General features: G+C 46.9%; 2 protein-coding genes across 5 annotated transcripts in view; one reads left to right on the top strand and one right to left on the bottom strand.

Annotated features, from left to right (window-relative positions):
* A2M (alpha-2-macroglobulin) overlaps positions 1-2882 on the top strand; it is a 32428-nt gene extending 29546 nt beyond the window's left edge. The window contains exons 32-36 of the mRNA XM_086758757.1: positions 37-127; positions 856-924; positions 1354-1456; positions 2016-2057; positions 2707-2882. Of these exons, the coding sequence (XP_086614883.1) occupies positions 37-127; positions 856-924; positions 1354-1456; positions 2016-2057; positions 2707-2732 (331 nt within the window). The 3' untranslated portion in view covers positions 2733-2882. The remainder of the gene's footprint in view (positions 1-36; positions 128-855; positions 925-1353; positions 1457-2015; positions 2058-2706) is intronic.
* A 1728-nt stretch (positions 2883-4610) lies between these two features.
* Positions 4611-23910, bottom strand: part of LOC104485753 (alpha-2-macroglobulin) — a 44739-nt gene continuing 25439 nt past the window's right edge. For all 4 annotated transcript variants that reach the window (XM_086758580.1, XM_086758588.1, XM_086758597.1 and 1 more), the window contains exons 20-36: positions 23537-23663; positions 22686-22807; positions 19318-19369; positions 18607-18690; positions 18301-18477; positions 17805-17889; positions 17104-17260; positions 16741-16815; positions 12795-12960; positions 11582-11805; positions 10792-11010; positions 10360-10487; positions 9904-9994; positions 9294-9368; positions 8767-8869; positions 7934-7975; positions 4611-5753 (exon numbers count right to left, since the gene is read on the bottom strand). In XM_086758580.1, coding sequence (XP_086614706.1) covers positions 5728-5753; positions 7934-7975; positions 8767-8869; positions 9294-9368; positions 9904-9994; positions 10360-10487; positions 10792-11010; positions 11582-11805; positions 12795-12960; positions 16741-16815; positions 17104-17260; positions 17805-17889; positions 18301-18477; positions 18607-18690; positions 19318-19369; positions 22686-22807; positions 23537-23663 — 1953 coding nt within the window. In that variant the 3' untranslated portion in view covers positions 4611-5727. The remainder of the gene's footprint in view (positions 5754-7933; positions 7976-8766; positions 8870-9293; positions 9369-9903; positions 9995-10359; positions 10488-10791; positions 11011-11581; positions 11806-12794; positions 12961-16740; positions 16816-17103; positions 17261-17804; positions 17890-18300; positions 18478-18606; positions 18691-19317; positions 19370-22685; positions 22808-23536; positions 23664-23910) is intronic.

Raw genomic sequence — 23910 nt, 5'->3', positions numbered from 1 at the left:
ACTTGTGTGCTGAATCTTTGTTGCGTGATTCCTTAGTTATGCTGGGGAGCGCAATAGCTCCAACATGGTGATTGTTGATGTGAAGATGCTGTCGGGATTCATCCCCTTGAAGTCCTCTGTAAGGAAGGTAGGAGCTTCTTTGTCAAACAAGCAACATCCAGCTTCTTATCTTCAAGACACCTTCCAAGGTCTGTAGCAACTACAGGGCTTCATTGAATCAACTTGATCCTGCCCTTGTCATCTGCCCATTTGTTATGTACAGTGTTCTCTTTTCCTACCTGGCTCAAGGCCAGCACAAAGGGAGACAATATGATGGGTTTAATGAAAGTAGACTAAGTAATTTTTTTCTTTAGACTGGTGATGAGCACCTTTATTACCACTGTGTCCTGATAGCTCCCTAAAAGCATTGTCCTTGTATAGGGTATTAAAATATTATGCTGTTTCCTTTTTCTCTCTGCTGATCTGACACCACCTTAGAACAGTGTAACTGTTTAGGTCTTTGGTCACTGTTTGAGATGCTGAGCAGCTGCATAATCTGGAAAATAAAGGTCATCATAAGATAGTACAGAACTAGCAAGCCAGAAAGAATGTATTTTCATTGTATTGTTCCATCCCTGTGCTTGAACCAGTGCTCAGTCCCTGCTGGAGCCAGGCTGTACTTAATCAGCCAGGCTGGCAAGGGGAAGACCTGGGAACTGTGATACCTACTGGCACACCAAGGAGGCAGTTCCATGATGCAGACTGTTGCCTGAGTACCCCAGTGTTTCATCCACAGTACATCTTATCCATAGGGCTGTGCAAGGGGCACGGAGAGACCACCCTCAATGCAGTAACATCTTGGTCTTCTTTCTTCAGCTGCAAGGCCGCCCTGTTATTGAGCGCACAGAGTTGAGTATCAACCATGTCCTAGTGTACCTGGAAAAGGTGAGTGTCCATCTGGGGTGAGAATAATTCAGAAACACAGGCATTGGGACATTTGACCACATAAGACCGCAAAAGATCTTGGACTCAAAACTACCACAGCTCTGACAAGAATAGGACTGAATCCCATACTGACTTTTGCAGACATTTCCGACTTACTGGTGCTTTCCTCACAGCCCTCAGCAGCCTTTTCCTCTGCCCCACACACAGATTGGGCCCTGACCTACCCACCAGCCAGAGCCTCCCTCAGTATGGGGAAAGGCCACAGGGCTTCCCTTTGCCCAACAGCCAGGCCTGCAGTCCACACACCTGCCATGGCCTGGGAATGGGGGGCAGGGGAGAAGTCAGGGAGCCTGGGGGCTCTGTGGGGGCACAAGGGAGCCCAGGACAGTGCAGAGCCACCCCTGAGCCTCTACCGCTTCCCTTCCCCAGCTGAGCAGCGAGACCCTCAGCTTCTCCTTCACCGTGGAGCAGGACATCCCCGTGCAGGGCCTGAAGCCAGCTCAGGTGAAGGTGTACGACTACTATGAGACAGGTGAGTGCGGGGCTGGGGCTGTCTGGTGGGAGTGAGGGCGGCAGTGGGATGTGTGGAGGGACGCAGGAGCTGTGGGGACCAGCAGCTGCCCCTAGCCTGGGCTCTTTCCTTGGCCCCGTGCTGCCTGGGCTCTCTGAGCACAGAGGGACCCGGAAGGCTGGAGGCCACCACCCTGCCCTCCTGCTCTGGCCCAGGCAAGCCACAGAGAACAACACAGGGCAGTTCTGGGTGGTGGTGAGCACAGGTGCAGGGATCCCTGCATGGCTGCCCCTCGCACTGGGGGCTGCTGTACAGCCGTCTTCTCGTTGGGGAGAGGGCAGAGGAGGCCATCCTCCCAGTGTTCCATCCATGGTGCCTGCAAGGCCAGTCCCCGGGGAGAGGAACTATGCCCATGACTGGGATGGGGCTCCCTCCCAGCTGGAATCTCTGGGAGGAAGTCGAGGTTGGCAGCAGTGGCCTGCTATGGGGCCTGGGACACACCTCTCTGGCACCCATCACACTGCCAGGAGTGCTGAGGAACTCTGACAGCCTACTCTCTCCCTTCCCTTCTGTTTTCCAGATGAGTTTGCCACACAGGAATACAGTGCTCCCTGCACCACAGGTAGGGTGCACAGGAACTACTGAGATATTTCAACACAGGCAGTTGCGGGTTGTCTTGAATGAGAGTCTTTGTATACCAGGGTTTCCTCAGCCTAGGTGTACTCTCAGTATTTTGTTTTCACTGTGCCTATTTCAGTCACTAAGCATGCCTCAGTACAGAGAGAAATAGCAATGCTACTACCCTATGCCCCGTGTAAGATCAGATGCAGCTTTCCTTTTAGTTCACTGAGAATGCCAGTCCCAGTATTAACTGCCTTTATTTGCACAGAGGCACTTGTCTTTTCCTCTGTGTGTGTGTCACATTGTACAAATAAGATTGAAATTTCTCTTGGGACTCAACACCACACTCAGCCTTTGCATCTGCCCTTTTCAGGGCTATATAGCATCCAGGTGCTGAGAGACAATGTGTACTGGGATAGGTCCTGTGTCTCCAAGATATCTCTGCCTCCCCTCTCCTCTCTGCAGCATGGATATCCAGCCATTCCTATTCTGTTATATGTCTGCAACTGGGCATTTTCAGGTGAAGCAGTTTCCCAGATGTTATCAGGGCTTGAACTCACATAGTCACCAGAACACAAAGACGATGTCCAGGGCTCTGGACACTGCTTCACCAAGATACTTACCTCACTCTGTCCTTTTCCCACCTCCAGTCAAGGCTGAACAGAGAAATGCCTGAAGAGCACATCTTGTCTGAGCCTTGCTGAATCAACTCCCATGTCTCTGCCTCTAGAAGATCTTGTTGAGAGGGTCTATTGAAATGCTAGAGGAGGACGCCTCAGTACTGAAAAGGAAGTAACGCTATAAATAAATTAAGTTTTGATTGTCATCAGATGCCTCTGGCCTTATTTTTTGTTACTGCATCTTGTCTCTCCTCCCAGCCATAGCTCTGATTGTGTTGTGGCCAGAGCCATCCACAGCAGGGACATGTTTAGCAGCTCCTCAGGAATACCAGGATGCAGACAGCTTTTGGCAGTGTGAAGGTTTGCGTCCATACTTGACAGTTCTCCAGGAGGAGAGGAAATCCTACAGTATCCATTATACACTGGAAGCTTGGCTCTCTGCCTCTAGAAGTGGGTGTTATCTGCAAGATAATTCTTGGCCACAAACCTGTGATCACATACTGCCTTTGATCCCACTGTGAAATCACTTATACGAGGTGGAAGGACAGTCCAGTCTGATCTTTCACAGCAGGCCAGATAGAAATGAAGGGAAAATCTGTGAACTTTCCCATTCCCCATTCTGGTGGTGAAGACATTGCCTGCTTTTTTTCTAAATGGTTGAAATGAAATCAGAGAGGGACTGGGAACTTAACAGTCAGAAATTAAACCAAGAACCACCTTATGAGCCAGACACCTTGTGTTTTTATCCTCCTCCCCTCAGTGGAGGTCTGTAGATCTATGTTAGGGTTTTTTTTTGAGTACTGGTTAATATAGTTTTTTTTCCTCCCTTACAAATAGGCTTAGCATGCTTCAGGAGAATTCAGAGGGGAGGCCCTGGATTCCCATCTGGTAGTTTGGGTTAAATATGTCAGTTTTCCAAATGATCACATTCTCTCTAGTCTAGATCTCTCCCAGGGATCCAGAGGCAGTCAGCTTTGGTTCAGTAGGTCATATGGCACCCTGTATATTTTTATTTACATTGTTCTGTGTGCAAAGGTGCCTTTGACCCTACCAATGTAAGCTTAAGCAGACACACCTATAGGAGTACCTCACATAACTTCTTTTGTGTACACAGATCCAGGTTGTCAAAAATCAAAGTCACCAGTGCAGCAAAGAACTTGCACTTGTTTCAGTAACGCTCTTTGTGTTGTCATTGTCCATATGGGTGTCTCAAGACCCTCTTTCCCCTTCATGAGCTAGAATTCCTTACTGTGTGAGGAAAGCAGTTTGCTCTGACCCTTTTTATAGCCATCCTCCTGCTATGGGTTCATGAGAGACTGACTGTACTGGAGAGACACAGTCATAGCTAAGACTGTTAGTTAGGGGCAAGCAGATTCAAAAGTGCAACTTCTGCAAACTTGTCTACAGATATAGACCCTCCTTTACAGCTGGCTGTAGATAGATGGCAACAGCTCCTTTGTTTTCATTTACTTTTTGGCAAGTACTCTGCCATGGTTATGGTGTTGAATCTTTTCTGCCTCAAATGAAACAAAATGATCATCATGATAGTTTAATTTAAAAGTCTGCAAAATCACTGGAGTATGTTCCATTCACAAAATTTGGATAACGGCTTTCTATCATGGAAAGAGTTAGCATTATGTTTTGCTGCGACTCACTTTTAAATTAGATAACACCTAACTGTTGCCCATGGTCAGCCATGGTTTAATTCAGCAACAAAAAATTATGTTGCTTTGAAAAGTAATTGCCTCGTGGTAGGAAATTAGATGGTTTTACTACTTCTAAATCAAAACAAAATGCAATTAGTAATCATGCTTGATTAGAAATTTTGCTCAGCTTTCACTGAAGCCAGTTCATTCCATAGACTTGTCTGAATACGACGTGTCAAAAAGGTCTTGAGTGAATGAATGCCAAACACCAGAGGAGACAAAGTGACATACTATCTAGCAAAATAGGTGAAGAACTTTATTTGTTCTCAATAACACTGTTTGGATAGGCACACTAAAAATAATTAGATGGAACAACTAGCTGTGCATACTTTTGATGCACAATAAGCCATGATATCTAACAATAGGCATTTCATGAGAATAAACAGTCACATAAGATCTTTCTGCCATTCAAAAGTTAAAACCAGAAATTAATCGGATAAAGCCAAGAAAAGGGGAGCATTTCTGGAGATATCTAAAAGGACTATGGACAACTTCACCAAACAACTCTATGATTTAAATAAATTTGCCATTTTAACTAGACTTAGGTAGGCAAGTTACCGGCAAATGCCATTAGTTTCTCCTTGGGAATCTCCCAGAAGCAGCAGGCACAAGCTATGGAGGTTTCCACAAGAAGGCCCAAGCTTCAACTGGAGAACAGGCCATTATAAGTTAGCAACTGAAGGCATAATATATGCACATGTCCCTTCTGCCCCTCCATGCACACTCTAGTCTTACAAGAGGGCAGACTGTGTATCTCCTCCCACTCTTCTACAAACAAGAAACAATCCTGGAAGGGGTGTCTATGGGGCATATCACAGAGACTGAATGTCATGTAACATTAGCTGATCATCCAGGCTGCCTACCAGAAGCAGACATGGATAGGCATCTGCAGAGACCAGTTCAGTCAAGGTTATGGTTTCTGAGCCAGGGGAGAGAAAGTGTTCTCGAGAACTACCTATCCTTCTCTGTTGATTAGACAGGATCTCAGATGACAAGTTCAGAGTACCTAACACTGAGAAGGCTACATTAGAAAGGCTGAACTTAAATAATTCCTCTTTTTCCTTTTTTGCTCACTTGTCAGCCTTATTGTCCTGCACACAGACATGGCTGGATGGGATGCTCTTCAACCTAAGAAGCTAGGGAGATTAAAACCGTGACTGGAGGCTGAACAGGAAGAAACAGAATTGGGAATAAACTGTTCAAAAACAATTACTGAGTAGAGTTAATTTATTTGTAAAGTTCATTTCCCATTCCTTGCAGGCATTATTCATCTGTCACTCCATCCTCTCCATAGATGGCAGTGGTGGCAGAGAGGCAGATGGGTTCCAGCAACTGGGAGTATTCTTCATGCATTGCCCTGGTCTACTTCCTCTGCAAGGATGAAAGAAGATGGGATGGTACAGGAGTCAGACAGATATGCCAGTTCCCTTTCTCAGGCAGAGAGAGTGAGTTGCTGTTTGACCAGAATTGAGGGTCATCCATAGCACTCAACACTCATGTCACCTTCAAAGCCATGTGAGGTTGAGAGAAGGCTGAGACTCTTTCTGGTCCACTGGGAGAGATAAGCAGAATGGAATTTCTCACAACTAGGATGAACATAGGAGCACAGTGCAAACAGGCAGCAAGGATGTTCACTGTAGCAATGAGACATGCTCTTAAAGTGTATTTATTTCTCTGCAGAGAGTGGAGCTGCACCAGTGGACAGCACTGTTCAGGGCAGGGAAGGCAGCTTTCTGCTTTGCAACTGAGATCTGTCTTTTAGTCAGTGCAGAGCACCTTTGGACACCTAGACCACTTTGGACCTCTTAGCAATTTCCCATCATCTTTTCCAAGGAGGATAAAATCTCTGTCTTAGTGCACATGGGGAGGAGTAGCCTAAAATCTAAAACCTGCCCCCTAGTCTCAGACTGGACAGCCAGACCACACCCACATAACCTGTGGGAACAGTTTACTCTCCACTCTGTCTATCTTAGGCACCTTTTTTTTTTCCATGAAGGGAGGCTGTAGGCCCAGAATCAGCAAAACACAGCTGTACCTATGGACATAGCCCAGGTTAGCACACAGTATGGAGTAAAAGTGTGGGAGCCTGGGCTCTTTCCAAAACATCAGATAAGAACACAAAAGGAGATAAATTTCACCATCTACCACCAGCAAGACACAAAGCTTTCACCTTTCCAAAGTCCAGATCAGTTTTTCTCTGCTCTCAGATGCCATGGTTGGGCCCTGCGAAAAAACACTTCCCAGGGTCTCAGTGCTTTCCAGAATCCAAACACCTGAAATTGGGCAACTGATGGGAAGCTAGACCTGCCAGTCTTCGTATTGGAAGGCTCCATATAGGACAGGAGAAGTATTGCTGATTAGAGCCTTCCACAGAAGCTTCTACATTGTCTAAGCCAAACAGATGTGGCCTTGCACTGCAGAGCACCCCCCAAAGATCATAGCCTCTCTGTCCTGATAGCTCAGACTCCAAACCTAGACTGAGGGTCATGAGGAACTGCCTAGGCTCATGAGGAACATTTGCCTCCTGAGACACCCTGCTCTTGCTTGGGCAGCAGGGTAGCTGAGGAGGAAGTAGCTGTTGCTCCAGATAGTAGCCACCAAAGGCAAACTTGCCATCTCTCGGAATCCAAGGAGAATGGCATTGAGCAAAGGCATGCTGCAATGTGCCAGCACCACTGTGGGCTCTGCCACATACAGTTGCTAAAGAGGCTAGAGTGCCCTATTGGAGAATTATGATCCCCCCACAGAATAGTGATGTGGCTGTGAGTACAGGTGGGGATCTACCACAAGAGCAGTTTTCTGTCACCATACAAGGGAGGCAAGCTGAAGTTTCTATAAAAGCCAACCACGTACCTCTTCAATAGCAAGGGTTAGGAGGAATTCCTCTGTAATGAGGACTTCCTGCTGCAGGTACAGCTCCATGCGTAGAGTAGGAAGTGAGGTGGGGCTAAGAGCAGCACCACATTACAGCTTTAGTGCTGTGCAGTGAAAAGGTATGCCAGGTTTGGGCAGGAGGTTCTGGAGCATGGCATGAAATCATGGTAGGTCAGACCACGACATACTATTTCATGGGATATCTTTTTGGTGGCCTTAATTTGCTCTATTGCTCTAGATAGAGTGCATTTGGGGAGGAGTGTGCCAGGTAGTTTGAAAGAGCCAAGTCCCCTCAGCATGATTCTACAGCGACACTAGCTGGAGCTCTCAGGAAGGACCAGAAGATACCTCAAATCTGAGACAACAAGAATGATATAAGAAACTTGAACTCAAAGAAGAAGTCCAAGGGGCAGTAACAGAACAATAGAGACAAAACCTTCATTCAGGCCAGGAGAACTTGACTATGGAAACCACTCTGAGAATGGTGGATTTCGAATGAGTCAACAACATTGTGCTTCCTATGCTCCCAGGTTTGCACACAAAATCTGTGCCTGTGAGTTAGGCCAATCTCATCCAAATTACCCATTGACCAGAGAGACAAGCGCTGGCTGGAAAACCAAAAATACAATGAAGAAGATTTAGAGAACTGCGAAGAAGGGAAGGGCTCAGTACCCTACCTGTGGTGCAGGGAGCACTGTACTCCTGTGTGGCAAACTCATCTGGAAAATAGAAGGGAAGGGAGAGAGCGAGCTGTCAGAGCCCCTTGGCACTCCTGGCAGAGTCATAGATGCCAGAGAAATGCTTCTCCCAGGCCCCACAGCAGGCCACTGCCATCATCCTTGACTCCACCTCGGAGATCCCAGGGGGAAGTCCCTGTCCCCTATCTGGAGGCCGCAGCAGCAAGGCAGAACCACCCCGCACAGGCAGTCCCAGCAGGTCTCCACTCCAGCATGCCCAAGGGTTGCTCAGGCACCTTATCCCAGCCCACTGGGGACACGCTGTTGTTGCCAGCCTGGCGCAGCAGCCAGGAGAGCAGAGGCACAAGGAGTGGTGGGAGCGCCTGGGAGCATGAACACGGGACCCCCAGCGCCTGCAGCTCTGCCCCGTGGGATGGCTTCTGGCTCCTCTCCCTGGGGATGCAGGACCAGCCTTGCACCGCCATGGATGGAACACTGGGAGGATGGCCTCCTCTGCCCTCTCCCCAAGGAGAAGATGGCTGTACAGCAGCCCCCAGTGCGAGGGGCAGCCATGCAGGGATCCCTGCACCTGTGCTCACCACCACCCAGAACTGCCCTGTGTTGTTCTCTGTGTCTTGCCTGGGCCAGAGCAGGAGGGCAGGGTGGTGGCCTCCAGCCTTCCGGGTCCCTCTGTGCTCAGAGAGCCCAGGCAGCACGGGGCCAAGGAAAGAGCCCAGGCTAGGGGCAGCTGCTGGTCCCCACAGCTCCTGCGTCCCTCCACACATCCCACTGCCGCCCTCACTCCCACCAGACAGCCCCAGCCCCGCACTCACCTGTCTCATAGTAGTCGTACACCTTCACCTGAGCTGGCTTCAGGCCCTGCACGGGGATGTCCTGCTCCACGGTGAAGGAAAAGCTGAGGGTCTCGCTGCTCAGCTGGGGAAGGGAAGCGGTAGAGGCTCAGGGGTGGCTCTGCACTGTCCTGGGCTCCCTTGTGCCCCCACAGAGCCCCCAGGCTCCCTGACTTCTCCCCTGCCCCCCATTCCCAGGCCATGGCAGGTGTGTGGACTGCAGGCCTGGCTGTTGGGCAAGGGGAAGCCCTGTGGCCTTTCCCCATACTGAGGGAGGCTCTGGCTGGTGGGTAGGTCAGGGCCCAATCTGTGTGTGGGGCAGAGGAAAAGGCTGCTGAGGACAGAGCTGTCTTCTATGAGACAGAGATAAGATCAGTGGCAGACAGGTTTGTGTTTTATGTTTACAAGCCCGGAGATGCTTAGCATTGCTCTCCATCTCTGTTCATGCCATTGCCAGTGTGCTGCGAGGCTCACTGTGTGCCCTGAGGCAGCCCTGGGTTGGTACTCACCTGCTCTATGTACAGCAGAATGTGGTTTATGATCACTTCTGTCCGTTGGATCTGGTGAAACCAGATGTTTGAGAGCTGGGAAGCGGAGACATGGAAGACACTGCTGATCTGAAGGGAACTTTGTCAACCCTGTTTCAACTCATTTACGCTTCCTCCCACCCCTAGAATCTCAGCTGGTGGATGCTGAGCATCCCTTGTAAAGCACAGGGAGAGTACTTCACATGGGACTCGGCAAACACTCTTGTGTGAAGCCCTGCACAGAGGGATCAGTATTGTCAGAGCTGTCATACATCTCCAAGGCTCCTGAGTCCCTGAAATTGGACCTGATGGTCTCCTCCCAGGTCACGGTCTCAGGGCCAAACTGTGCATACATTTGAGCTACTGTAAGCTACCAGAAGTGCTTGAAGGCTGGGAGGAGAGTGCTGCTGCTGGCATCCCTCATTCACTGCTCCTCCAGAGCTGACGGGTAGATGAAGTGGAAGGAAAAAAAGGGAAGTTCTAACAGTGGAGAAGATACCAGGATAGGAATTAGATGCTCCTTTAAATAAGCTATTTGAGCCCTCGATTAAGGACAGATATACTGAAAGAAATACTTCACGCAGCATCTTACCTTCCTTACAGAGGACTTCAAGGGGATGAATCCTGACAGCATCTTCACATCAACAATCACCATGTTGGAGCCATTGCGCTCCCCAGCATAACTAAGGAATCATGCAACAAAGATTCAGCACACAAGTCAAAGCTAGGGGCACTTCCACCTTTTCCACAACACTTGGCACCCAACCTCATCCTGACAGCCCAGCACTTTCTTCTCCAGCTATGCCAGGGTCTCCTAATCCCCTGTGGAGCCTCTCAGTAGCCCAGCCCTGGGCTGCTCAGACAGCTCCACCACTGCAGGATATGTCCTTCCTCCACAGCCTCTCCTCCCTGCCCAGCTGCTTCCTGCCCACTTTTCCCCAGGATGCACTGCCCCTCCAGGCCTTCCAGACTGACTCACCCTGGACCACCAGCCTTCCTACAGCTCCCATGGCTTCTCAGGAAGGCTCAGACCCAAATGCAGACTCACCTGACATTTATGCCTATGTCAAAGATCTTGTGAGCCTTGGAGTCCTCACATGTCTCTGGAATCGTGTACACACGGAGCACGAAGGGTGCATCCTCCTGCGTCGGCGGCACATTGTACTTCAGGCTTGTCTAGGGGAGAGCCAGCATCTCTGTGTGAGTGTGTGTGCATGCATGTTTAACATGTGAGAGACAGCATTCTCTCCCTGTCCTGCTTCCCCACTTCTCCCACTCTCACAGCTCCTCCACATTGCAGATTCTTCCCCTCTTCCCTGCCACTCTTTCTCCTCCACACACCTCTACTCTTCTCCTCTTCTTTCTCCCAGAGCCTTCCCTCCCACTTCTCCCCTCTTCCCTGACCCTTCTGCCCTCTCCCTGGCTCCTGCCTGGCAAGGGGCTCCCCTCACAGCATGCCAGCTGTCCCCATCACCCTCACCTGCAGGTAGACACATCCTTCACCAGACACTTCTGTGCTGTACTCCCCTGGCACTTGGGGCAGGGGCATGCGCTGGAGCAGCAGCCGGTTTGTGGGATCCACTTGGAAGTCTTGCTGGAAGTCCCCTCCAGATCGCAGGGTCACTGTGGAAGCTGCTCCGCTCTCGGCATAGGTGACAGCTCCATACAGGGACAGGGCTTGGAGAGCCACCACTGTGTCCTGAAAGAGATGGGTACCGGCACCCAGGAGGATACAGTCAGCCTGTCCACAGCCTGTCCTCCCACAGCCTGCCCTTTGCTGTCGGCAGGTACCCTCCCCTCCGCTCTTCACTTTCTCCAGTTTTAAGTAGAAAGGACAGAGGGAACAAGCAGCTTTTGCAGGTTTCCATCTCCTTCCTATGTCCTCTGCGCAGCAGTTGCATGTTCCCTGAGCCCCCTGGCATGGAGCTCTGTGCAGCCTTCACTCGCTCGCAACTTCATATGCACAAACAAATTGCAGTGGGAGCCCCCTCCGATGGCACAGACACACATCCCTTGTGTCCCTACTATTCTGCCCCACAGTGTCAAGAAAACCAGGTAATTAACCAAACTATCAGTCATTCCCAGAGGCACTTCCTGACATACTAGCCTCTAGCTTCTTGGGAACTTGGCAACCATGGCAGATAATGCAGGGACATACTGCAGGGCTACAGTCTCCGCCTTTGTGAACCTTACTGTGCTCCCACCTGGGTCTCTGGCACTTCCCATCTTCTCACATCAATGTGTGAGGTGGCGGCAGGGAAGTAGCTCACCTGGGTGGAGGAGAAGCCTCCACTGGGATTCTGCTGACCGCTGATCCACTTTGCAATGAGAGATGCAAGTGACAGCTCCTCCTGGGAAGGTGCTGGCTGCATGGTGAGGTGAGCAAGGAGCACGTAGGCCGTCATCTCCACTTCAGCAGAGGGAGCTCGGTAGCGATAGTATGGGAGATCAACCTCTGGCTCTTTCCCAGGCCGCTGCCAATGAACAGACCCATCTTCACAGAAGGCAGGGAGCGTGGAGACAAGACAATGAGCAATTAGTAGTAATTATTGCAAGGGAGCTCTTGACCTGCTACCAGCCCAGTTGGGAGGGTAGAGCCTCCAGGATGTGTCTGTTATGCAGGATGAAGTGGGAAGGGTTGGACAACTCTTCATTTGCTGCAACTAGCCTGAGGCTGCTGAGGCACAGTCCTCAGGCCTGGATACCACTTTGTCCTAAACCCCAGATTCACGGAGGCATTTATGGGCTTGGGGACCTCAAAAAACCAGGGACCTAAGAAGGACGACACTCCTTCCCTTTTTGAATAGAGATGCCAGGGTCGGGCAGTGACAAGCTCTGTGAGGCAAAATGATCCCAAAAATGTGACCAGAGCTTGATAGTCACCTGAAGCCAGAAAAGGCAAAAGGTGCTGGGGATACTTCCTTCACAACTCTGCTACCCAATGCTTGGGCAAACCCACTGTCCGGCCTGACTTTACCAGAATGCTTCTGAGTCATTACTTGATATCCTGGAAGACTCAGAGCTTATGCTATGGCCTCCAAAATGACCTTTATGTTCATTTTCTCTCTCAACACATGCAGCTCTTTTCCAATTTATCATTCCTTGTGCTGTGCAAAGTAAGCTTAGAGTTGAGCATGCACACTGGAAGGAAGGAGGGGCCGTAAACATTCTAAAGTCTTTGCTAAGCAGTGCCTGGTATGGCACGAGGAGTGGACTGCGGAGAGATGTTAGCAGAGCTACCCTTTAGTTCAGCACTGATGGGGATGGTGCCTGGTGCTTCCTGGTGAACTCCCTCGGAGGAGAGAAGTAGGACTGGGCACTGAGAGGGAGTTCTCAAAAACATAACCCCTTTGCGCAGGTTTTTCCTCTCCCTCCACCTTTCCCCACCCACAGAAGCCGTTTCCTGCAGCTATTGCCCCACCAATAAATGCCATTTTATCAAGGGAAGATGTAAGGCCAGTGGGTTGGACTTGGAACACTAACCCTTTTTCACGGCTTCCTTTTCAAGTGAGCCAAGCAATGCCTTCCGCTTCTCCTCCTTCCCTGCCAGGGCGAAGGCATACGCCATCAGTGCTTTGGTGTACACGTGGTTTTCTTTCTCATCTGCTGCTGTTTCCAGGCAGAACAAAGCGTTACGCACCACTGAATGCTGCGGGGAGAGAGAGACTGAGCAGAAGCAGACAGATCTCACACTGACGTCCATCTTAGAATAACAAGAATCAGATGGTACCTATGGACCCTTGATGTCTCCACTCTCCTGCCTGAGGAAGATCGTAATATTGTGTATCCCTTCCCGTCCAGGTCCAATGCCCCCTCGGGAATGAATGCCTAGGCAAAGGCTGGTCCTTAAGTTTTTTTCTGCTTTGCTTTAATACATCTTGTTACAATGTTTTTTTTTTTTCCCAGTTTGATGTAAAGACTGGTAAGCAGGGGTCCAACCCTTTTGCCTTGAGAAGAATTACTGGCCTGATTGTGTCTCAGGGTGGGGGGAGTTCTGTGAGCTGCTTCATCTCTCTAGACGTACTGGATACATGCTTTTCTCCTCTAGCTATCACACTGAGATTGTTCTGTGCCTTCATCCTCTGCTCTATCCTTTCTTTTTTATTATTTAGTTCCCTTTTTCCAGAGCCTTCTGAAAAAAATTAATTTTGCTGGAACTTAATAATGTACCTTCTAGTCTGGAGGGAAATTCTGTCTCTGCTTGAGAAAGACTATCTTTTTTTTCCCTATTTTCTGGATTTTTTTTTTCCAAAGAGCACAATCGCTACAGCAAAGCAAAATGTAGCTACTTTACATAGTGTTAAGTAACAGACACTGTGACTCGACGACCTTTCAGCAAGACAATGACTATTCCTCATTTGTGATGGAAAAACTGGCATAAAGTTGAAGTGATAACACTGCAGGGGGGCATGCCATGAAGCCTAATAGCACATCAATGATTGAGAAGGAAAAGACTTATTTTTCAGTGGCTTTGTACTTTGTCTTCACTGAGTGTATACTGGAAGATGAAGGTGTGTACTGGGAGAATGAAGAACTACCAACTGTAGGAGAATAGCAGGTTCAAGACCACCCAAGGAACCTGAAGGTGCACGAGTCCATGGGACCTGATGAGATGCATCTGCCAGATGAAGTTGCCAAGCCTCTGTCCATCATGTTTGAGAAGTTGTGGCCATCCAGTGAAGTTCTCACTGATTGGAAAATGGGAAGCATAAAAACATAACTCCCATTTAAAAAAAGGGAAATAAGGAGGACCTGGGGAACTACAGGCTGGTCAGCCTCACCTCCGTGCCTGGCAAGGTCATGGAGCAGATTCACCTGGAAACCATGCTAAGGCACATGGAAAATAAGGAGGTGATTAGTTACAGCCAACACAGCTTCAACTGAGGGCAAATAATGCCTAACCAATTTGGTAATCTTCTATGATGGGGTTACAGCATTGGTGGACAAGGAACAGGCAATTGATATAATCTGCCTGGACTTGTGCAAAGCATTTGACACTGTCCTTGTCCTTGTCCACTGTCCTTTGACACAACATCCTTGTCTGTAAAATAGAGAGACATGGATTTAATGGACAGACCACTTGGCCGATAACAAATTGGCTGGATGGCTGCACTCAGAGAGTGGTGGTCAACAGCTCAGTGTCCAAAAGGAGATCGGTGACGAGTGGTGTTCCTCAGGGATCGGTATCGGGCCCAGCCCTGTTCAGCATCTTTGTTGGCGACATGGACAGTGGGATAGAGTGCACCCTCAGCAAGTTCACCGATGACACCAAGCTGTGTGGTGCGGTCGACATGCTGGAGGGAAGGTCCATCCAGAGGGACCTTGACAGGCTGGAGAGGTGGGCGTGTGAGAACCTCATGAAGTTCAATAAGGTCAAGTGCAACTTGCTCGTGGGTTGCTCAGTCTCATGCACAAATACAGGCTGGGCAGAAAATGGATTGAGAGGAGCCCTGAGGAAAAGGACTTGGGAGTGCTGGTGGACTAGAAGCTCAACATAAGCCAGCAATGTGCCCTTGCAGCCCAGAAAGCCAACCACATCCTGGGCTGCATCAAAAGAAGCGTGGCCAGCAGGTTGAGGGAGGTGATTCTGCCCCTCTATTCTGCTCTCATGAGACCCCACCTGGAGTACTGTGTCCAGTTCTGGAGCCCTGAACATAAGAAGGACATGGACCTGTTGGAGTGAATGCAGAGGAGGGCCACAAAGATGATCAGAGGGCTGGAGCACCTCTCCTGTGAGGACAGGCTGAGAGAGTTGGGGCTGTTCAGCCTGGAGAAGATAAGACTCCAGGGACACCTTATAGCAGCCTTTCAGTCCCTAAAGAGGGCTTATAAGAAAGATGGGGAAAAACTCTTTAGCAGGGCCTGTCATAAAAGGACAAGGGGTAATGTCTTTAAAATAGAGGGAGGTAGATTCAGACTGGATATAAGGAAGAAATTATTTACAATGAGGGTGGTAGAACACTGGAACAAGTTGCCCAGAGAGGCAGTAGATACCCCTTCCCTGGAAACATTCAAGGCCAGGCTGGATGAGGCTCTGAGCAACCTGATCTAGTTGGGGATGTCCCTGCTCCTTGCAGGGGGTTTGGACTAGATGACCTTTAAAGGTCCCTTCCAACCCAAACTATTCTATGACTCTATGAAATATTTTGTGGTCACTTTTGGAGAAGCCATTCAGCTGCTTTTGAGAAAGCAAAGATTAAAAATAAAATTGGTTTGGTCTATGCCTCACCTCAGGTTTCCTATGCTTACTACTGTTTGTAAGGTGTGTAGTGGGGAGGAGTTCAGTGTAATGACATGATGTGGCAGTAGATACACAAGCTGAGGACAGAAAATTTTTTTAATGAGGGTTCTAATATGGCTTATTTTACCTTTACTTACAGAAATACTCTGTATGCTTGCCAATAGCATTAAATATCTAAGGGCTGTGCTATGCTCAGGAGTTCATGGAGCTTAACTTGAAATGGGCCCATATTCCAATCAATTCTGACAAACGCCTTCATATTTGCTGTGACTTTTAGGCTCAAACAGAGAGATGAAAAACATCCTTGTTATCTAGTACAGTTCTGCCTGAGAATTTGCCTTCTAAACACAACACATACCAAAGAAAGAGTACTCTTCTGGTCAAGTTAATGTCACCCGTGTCACTCTGCTGACAACATAATTCCTTCTGCTAGTTCTCACTATACAGGAAAAAACTTTCGACACAAAATAGTCCCTACTACATTTGGAGCACAGGTATTACAGCAGCCCACCAACCATCCCGTCTCAACAGTCCTTCTGCTGCAATTCACACTCTAATTTTACCTGCATCAGAGGCTTGTCTCACAGTGAGGAAATCAGAGACTCAAGGATTAGAATGACTAAACTCACATTGCTTTTATATAGGCCTCAGGCTTTTCACAGACTACTGGTTTTGGTTTCCCTATAGGTATACTTTATTACTTATAGGTATACCTTATTCCCCAGGCATTAAGGATGGGGATTTCCCATAAAACAATCTAGAAGAAGCAGAGACCTGTGCTGTTGTGTCAATACAATAGGCCCATAAAAGTGGTTCAACAGGAATGCACTATTCCAACAAACAAAAGCAGATTTTTGTGGGTGTAGAAAACTTGTTTGGCTCATTTCAAACATTTAACTATTATTTAACTCACTGTTAATTCAAGTTGTACTCTTTTAAAGGAGCAAAAACTTGATTCTCCACAAAAGAACTCAGAAAAAGATTAAGTGAAATGTGTATATGGGAGACAGGATTGGACAGGGAAGAAAAATGGAGGAAAAATGTTATTCCAGTCTAGGCTTGAATTGAAAGAATATTCAGACAGGATTTCTTCTTTCAAAAGGTGAAGAGACGCAACAATCTGGAGGGCCACAAATACGGCAGGTTAGTACCAATTGTGGATCAATTGGTTGGGGTGCAGACACTTACAGTTACAGGCACAGGAATCTCCAGCAATGCAATAGTGATGTAGGCTGTCAGTGTGATCTTGTCATTGACTCCACCCTGCAGGGAACCACAAAAGCAGATGTTGATCCCACATTGCACCACTGGCTTCTCTCTGTGCTTCGTATCTACAACCTGCAGTGACAAATTCTTCCTAACCTCCTTCTCATGGTAAGTCCTTCAGAAGCTGCTGTTGGCTTCTTCCTGCTTTTGTGATAGCTCACATATTTAACCCCTCCTCCTCCCCAACCCCCAGCCACTGAAATAGCTCTATTGGTCCCAGAGTGACTTATGGTCAAGTTCCAGCATGACAAAGCCCATGTCGAGCAAACCAGGCAGATATGTTACCTTCATGGCATTGTTCAGTAGTGTCCCAGAACTGCGGAAACAGCCATTCTCCTTCTGCTGTTGAGTGAGCCAGACCAAAGCATCTTGGATGTGCTTCTCATCTATGAAGATGTGAGGCCGGGCCTGGGCAAAGGACTTGAGGACAAAGGCTGTGAGCCTGAAAGTGACAGAGGGAACTGAGACATCCTGAGCAGGCCCTATATCCATAGTAAGTCATAGGGCCAACATGGGCATCACTGTTCTGGAGGAAAGCAGTAGAGGCTACAGGACTTGATCACAGTGGGCTGGTGAAATTGTGAGCCAGTCTAGCGGCACATTACACACAGAGACCTATGCTAAATGGAGCTTACCATTCATAGCCCTTAGGGCTGTGAGTAGGTGGGCAATGGCACTCTGGGGATTCATCAGCATCTTCTGCAAACAAGAACTAGCTAGGGCATCCTGCAGGTCACCCTCACTTGAGGTGAAGAAGGGTGTCAGAGGAGGTAAGTAGCTATTACTGCAGTGTTGCAAACCTAAAAGGCAGCTCCCTTAACAACCTGCCCTGCTCCATTATCCCATATGATTATTCTATGATGTCATTATTATAATTACACCTGCACCTCCATTTCAACCTCCACAATGACCAAGCACAAGAAAACACTGAGGAAAGGGAGAGCATGAAAAGCAGAGATGAAAAGCCAGTCACACTGAACTCTTACCAAGTATTCCCAACTTGCCCGTAAGGGGGCCCAAAGGTGCTATAAGAACCATCCCGGTGTTTGTACTTCAATTGCCTTTGATACCCTGAAATGGAGAGTGTAAGAATATTTCAGTTATCATAGTACTTTTCAAGGAGCCATGCAAAGGGAATGTAGCAGACATGGGAAACAGTGTCCCCCTTCTTATGGCACAAGTGTGAGCTATGCTGCTTAGTGTTACAATGGAAAATCAGGCACACCCAGAGCTCCAAGTACCTCTCCAAGTACCTCCATCCTTGTGTTCTTCCTCTCTCCTAAAACACCTGGAAACTGGGCACCTGTTGTCATTGCCGCTCTCTGCTCTAGACTTGATGAGGAGAGGTAAGTGTATCCCAGACGTGAGAGAAATGGGAAAACAGTTCTCAGAGGAGAACTGAAGACAAAGGTGAGCCCCACACAGGATAGGGATGCCAAGGGAAGGCACGAATAGAGAAGCAAAAGCTGTGTCCCAGCTCACCGCTCACTAAGTATCCAATGGCCTTGGATTTGACCTCCTCACTCAGCTGCACTGTCTTGTTCAGATAGTCCAGGACGTAAATGTTGGGCGCAAACAGGACCATGTTCTGCTCCCCACAGCCAAATGGCATCTGGAGGAGCTGGTGCAGGTTCTGCATGGCAGTGCCCATGATGTCACCTGGGGAACAGGACAATTTCCAATGTAAATTAGCACCATTCAGGGCTTGCCAGTAGACGGAGCACAGCCTGAAGAAACATGGCAGTGTTTCAAAATAGCATGTGACACTTGTAAGAATGCTTCATTTACCTGTCACTGAGAAATATGCTCTGACTGAGCCATCCACCACACTCTCTGGGAGAACGAGGGAGACTGTCTCTGATGTTGACTTTTCTGGGATAAAAACCAAATCAATTTGGTTACAATTCCAGATATATTTACATGCATGGGTAGCAGCTAAGAGGGTGAGACACCATCCTCTGCACAGGGGTTTCCTGCCTTCAAGAAATCCATTAATCTGTAATTTTTTTCTGTGGAAGCTTCCTATCCTGCAAATTTTGTCTTGGGCCTGCAATATCCTCACACACATACTGTCACACTATCAGGTGGCCTTGACTGACAAATACACTTTCTAGCCTATTTTTCTGGCCTCTTCTGCTTTGGTGGGCAGACTAGGCTTACTGCTGAGTTCAGTTTGTGATTTTACATCCATTGCATGAAAGACATTAGAGATAATCCTATTAAATCCCAGATATGTTTTCCCTACAGGGACCGAGCCAGCCTCAGTTCCTAAGAGATGTGCTTCTGCCTTTGTAATTGGAGGGACTATTACAGCCTCAGCTCTTCTCCTTTAAGAAGAATTAGTTTCACTACCGGTTGGACATGTATCTAGTTTGTTCAATTTTATCAGATCCCTACACCTTTCTTCTCAGAGCAGAACATTCTCAAATCTTTGTCTTCTCCCTTTGTCTTTAGTCTCTACCTCTGCAAAGAAAGTCTTAGAAAGCAAAAGGCCCTTACCAGATGCACAGAGCACAGAGTTGTAGGTAGTTTCCACCTCAGTTCCTTCTGGCTTGGGGAAAAAGATGAGCAAAAAAGCAAAAAAAAAAAGAGAAACAACAACAACAACAACAACAGCAACAAAGAAGAAAAGGAAGACATATCAAGAGGGAAACTAAAAGTCACTCTAAGAAAATTAAATACTTATAAATTCTCCTATGTTAATAACTTCATTATACTGAAAAATCTTCAGAAATTGCTTACAAAGTTTTTCCTCTGTATGCTAAACTGAGGATAATTGAGGAAATATAACATAGTGGCTAATTACAAGCATGAAATTTAACACGTTCTTTCCTTTCTTATACTGACAGAGGCCCTGCAGCTTCACAGGTTATGATGCAGATAACATGTAAGATGATCTTACTGACAGTGCTAATAGAGCCACAGGGCTCTGTCTTCCAAAGTCCTACCCACCTTGTCTAGCAGAACTCTTCAGACTGCAACAACGGCTGAGTGTCTGGGACACTGGAAGGATATGTGTGAAAGAGCTTTGACTGGTGGCAACTAGAGCACTCCAACGCACCCACAAGTGACATATTACAACACTCAAAATTTAAATCCATGCCACAGTCAACTGGTGATTGTATCCCTCTGTTTAAAAGACTTCTAGCCTAATTTTTGAAGTCAGTGAAGAAGCCCTGTTTTCTGCTGAGCTGGTTGAAAATATTCTGCATAAAACTCAGGAATCAAATATTTACTAGAAAATATATTTTGTCAGAGTTTATTTCAGTGAGATCATCGCATCAATTTTTTAACATTCAAATAGGAGAGTTCCCATTGCTTCGTTACTGATTCCCAGATTTTGCCAGGTGAAATTTTTTTCCAGCCTATAAATAATGGTATTACCTTCACTTTCTCATGCATCTAAAATAAGTTGTCTCTCATTCTTCAGTATGAAAAGATAGAAAAAGATTAAAAGAGTAGGGAAAAGAAAAACGAAAAAGCTTTTAGGATAAACTATGACAGAGTTGTTTGAAAAGGCACCTTCTTGTTTGTTTCAGTATGTCACTTTAAAATGTGACTAAATGAGAAATCCATTGTTTTGTTTGATTTTGAACATTTTAACAGAAAATTAAAACATACAAACTGTAACTATTTGAAAGATTTTACTTTCCAGCTGAGAAATTCCTGGGTGAAAAGAACATCCTGTTTCCCCACTAGCTCTCAGCAAGGCTTGATTTCCTGAGGGGCAAAAGAACACCCAAGGGCTCTGGCATGCTCCTCTCTCTTCCCAGGAGGCATTGCCTGCTGCAGGGGATACTGACATCCATGTGTTTGGGACAGTGCAGCTCTACCCCAAGCAAATTGCACTGTATCCACCCCTGCTAATTAATTGTTTGGCCTTGGATGCTAATCTCTGATTCTATCCAGTCAGGGCTTGTTCTAGATTAATTACCTCATTACAATAACAGGGTAAGACCAGTCGTCTCTCAGACACCTCAACAGAAGTAATTTTAATGCTCATTTAATTATTTTCACTTCCCCTCTACGTGGGAGAAAAGACTTTACAGTTCTGATATTCCAGTATCTTCTAAGAACAAAATAAACACTCTTTTTCATGAAGGCATATATGAAATTCACAAGTTTTCCTGAAATGTTAAATTTATGCCCTGATACATGAAATGCACTATGCAATCAAATTCATTTGTAAATAAGTGAAATTAAAAAAAAAAAAAAAAGAAGCCTAACAGATAGGATTGTTGTTCCATCATTACATGCAGGTTAGCAAAACATTTTCTGAAGTTATACATTACATGAATCCTAGCTCTGTCTTACTGAAAATTGGAATATCTGCAATGTAAGAAGGAGTTCCAATGTTATATCTTACTCTTGACTTAATTTTGTTAAATGGGATTATCCCTTCCTGTTATGCATAGGATTGACAATATTATGACATGTGATATTATACAGATTTCACTATACAACAAGCTAGTACTCTTTGTTTGCTGTTAATCATAGAATCATAGAATCATAGAATGGTTAGGGTTGGAAGGGACCTTCAAAGGTCATCTAGTCCAACCCCCCTGCAAGAAGCAGGGACATCCCCAACTAGATCAGGTTGCTCAGAGCCTCATCCGGCCTGGCTTTGAATGTTTCCAGGGATGGGGCATCTACCACCTCTCTGGGCAACCTGTTCCAATGTTCCACAACCCTCAGTGTAAAAAATTTTTTCCTAATATCTAATCTATTTTAAAACCATTACCCCTAGTCCTGTCACAACAGGCCCTACTGAAGAGTCTCTCCCCATCTTTCCTGTAGGCCCCCTTGAGGTACTGGAAGACTGCTATAAGATCTCTCCGGAGCCTCCTCTTCTCCAGGCTGAACAGCCCCAACTCTCTCAGCCTGGCCTCACAGGAGCAGTACTCCAGCCCTCTTACAATCTTCATGGCCCTCCTCTGGACCCTCTCCAACTGGTCCATGTCCTTCTTATGTTGGGGGCTCCAGAACTGAGCACAGCACTCCAGCTGGGGTCTAACAAGAGCAGAGTAGAGGGGCAGAATCACCTCTCTTGACCTGCTGGCCATGCTCCTCTTGATGCAGCCCAGGATGCGGTTGGCCTTCTGGGCCGCATGGGCTCATTGCCTGCTCATGTTGAGCTTCTCGTCCACCAGCACTCCCAAGTTCCTCTTCTCAGGGCTGGTCTTGATCCATTCTCTGCCCATCATATCACATAATATCACAGAGAGTCTTATACTGTGGATTAATTTTATGACTGTCTATTTATAATCAGAGAAGCTGTGGTTTTATCATTGCAAAACACTGCTTAAGAAAAAAAATGTACAAAATGCAAAAATAAAAAGTTAGTTCATACCATTTTGAACATTCTTAAAAATGTAATAAAAACAACTCAAAATAATTATGATAGTTTGGTTTGGAAATATTTGTAGATTGTGGTGACTGTTCCATATTCCGGCATACTGGCCATGTGCTGGAGGAAATGGATAAGGTTTCTGGCAAGTCTTCCATTTATAACCCATTCCTGTGATTTATTACAGGTAAAACCAAGGAGTTCTCATTTGTCTCTCATATGATGTGACTTGATAAACCTCTCATTATTGCCTGCCTTATTATTTCTGTCTCACTATGTAATGTAATACCCTGCTGTAAAAGATGAGATGAGATACCAACATTGTGAGCTATGGGCTCTATTGGCCTATGTGAGATTTATCAATACTTCTTTTAGAAAAGCATGCAGAATAAGAGTCACATAAGTCATTATTGCTGCTATCATAACTAAAACAGAAAACCTTTATCATATAGCAGCTGTTGCTGTGAAGCATGAAATTATTATTACTTTTCTCTGACACCAAACTCAGCAGCCCACATACCTCCACCAGCAGCTGTTTGATGACTGTGTCCTTCCACCCTTTCTCAGGGGTCTCCACAATGGTGTTCCCACAGGGCTGCTGGTTCTGCAGGGCCTCAGTGCTCACCGAGAACTCCACGTGCCCTGGAGGAAACAGGGGTCAGCCAGCCCTGCTGGGCAGTGCCAGGGAAACATAGGCTTATGTTTCTGCTGAGCACTCTTTTGTGCATTACAGAGAAGCTTTTCCAAGAGGAGAACTAAACTTGAGACAGTATCTTATCTTGATCCAGCTGCAGCCTTCCAAGCCACCTCTTTCGTGATGGCCACCTGAGCAGGTGTTAGTCCATCAGCAAGAAGAGTAGTGGAGGGGCAGGTCTTGTAAATCAAACAGTCTTGTTCTGGAACGCTTTAGAGAAAGTAAGCTTTAATTAAAATGTTTCAGACCCAGCCACATTAAGCTAAGACATAAGAAAGTCTACAGGTTGCTCAGAGAGGTGGTGGAAGCCCCATCCCTGGAAACGTTCAAGGCCAGGCTGGATGAGGCTCTGAGCAACCTGATCTAGTCAGGGATGTCCCTGCTCCTTGCAGGGGGGTTGGACTAGATGACCTTTGAAGGTCCCTTCCAACTCTAACCATTCTATGATTCTATGAAAGTCCGAGTGCTTCGCATGCATTAAGGGAATTTGTGATTTCTATTCAAATATTAAGAAACAATGACCCGTAACGTGTAAATAGTTTGTTTAGGACCTGGACACTGCATCCCAATGACAAGATCCTTCCAGACAGCTTTGAAGTCACCTAGCTCCTTACACCAAAGATCTGACGTCATCCACATATCTGGTCTCAGTCTTTTCCTGTTGTCCGGCCTCTTACCTAGAGATCTTGGTGTTACTGCCCAAGTCACAGTTTTCCTTTCATTCATGCAGATGCAGTAGGATTCTTCCTGCTTCTCTACTGGTCTAGCCAGGAAATTAGTAGATTCAGCCAGAGACACACTGACCTGCCAGTTGTACAGAGAGGTGTCATGAAGGTTGGAATTGCAGAGAACCTGGGATTACTGGAGACAGTGCAGTACATGGAAATGGGTAGCAGAGCTGGTTATACTGTGGGACTGAGAATCTTACAGATATTGCAGAGCAAGAATTGGGTGATGAAGTGGAAAAAGTCTGAGATGCGTACAATTGTAAGAGATTGAGGAGGGAAGTGTAGAGAACAGGACGTGTATCTTTGGAAAGGAAATAGAGTCT

Source organism: Chlamydotis macqueenii, chromosome 1 (assembly GCF_036417535.1).
Source record: "Chlamydotis macqueenii isolate bChlMac1 chromosome 1, bChlMac1.mat, whole genome shotgun sequence".
Classification (NCBI taxonomy): domain Eukaryota; kingdom Metazoa; phylum Chordata; class Aves; order Otidiformes; family Otididae; genus Chlamydotis; species Chlamydotis macqueenii.
Note: the sequence above shows the minus strand (reverse complement) of the source record. Positions and strands in the feature narration are given on the sequence as shown.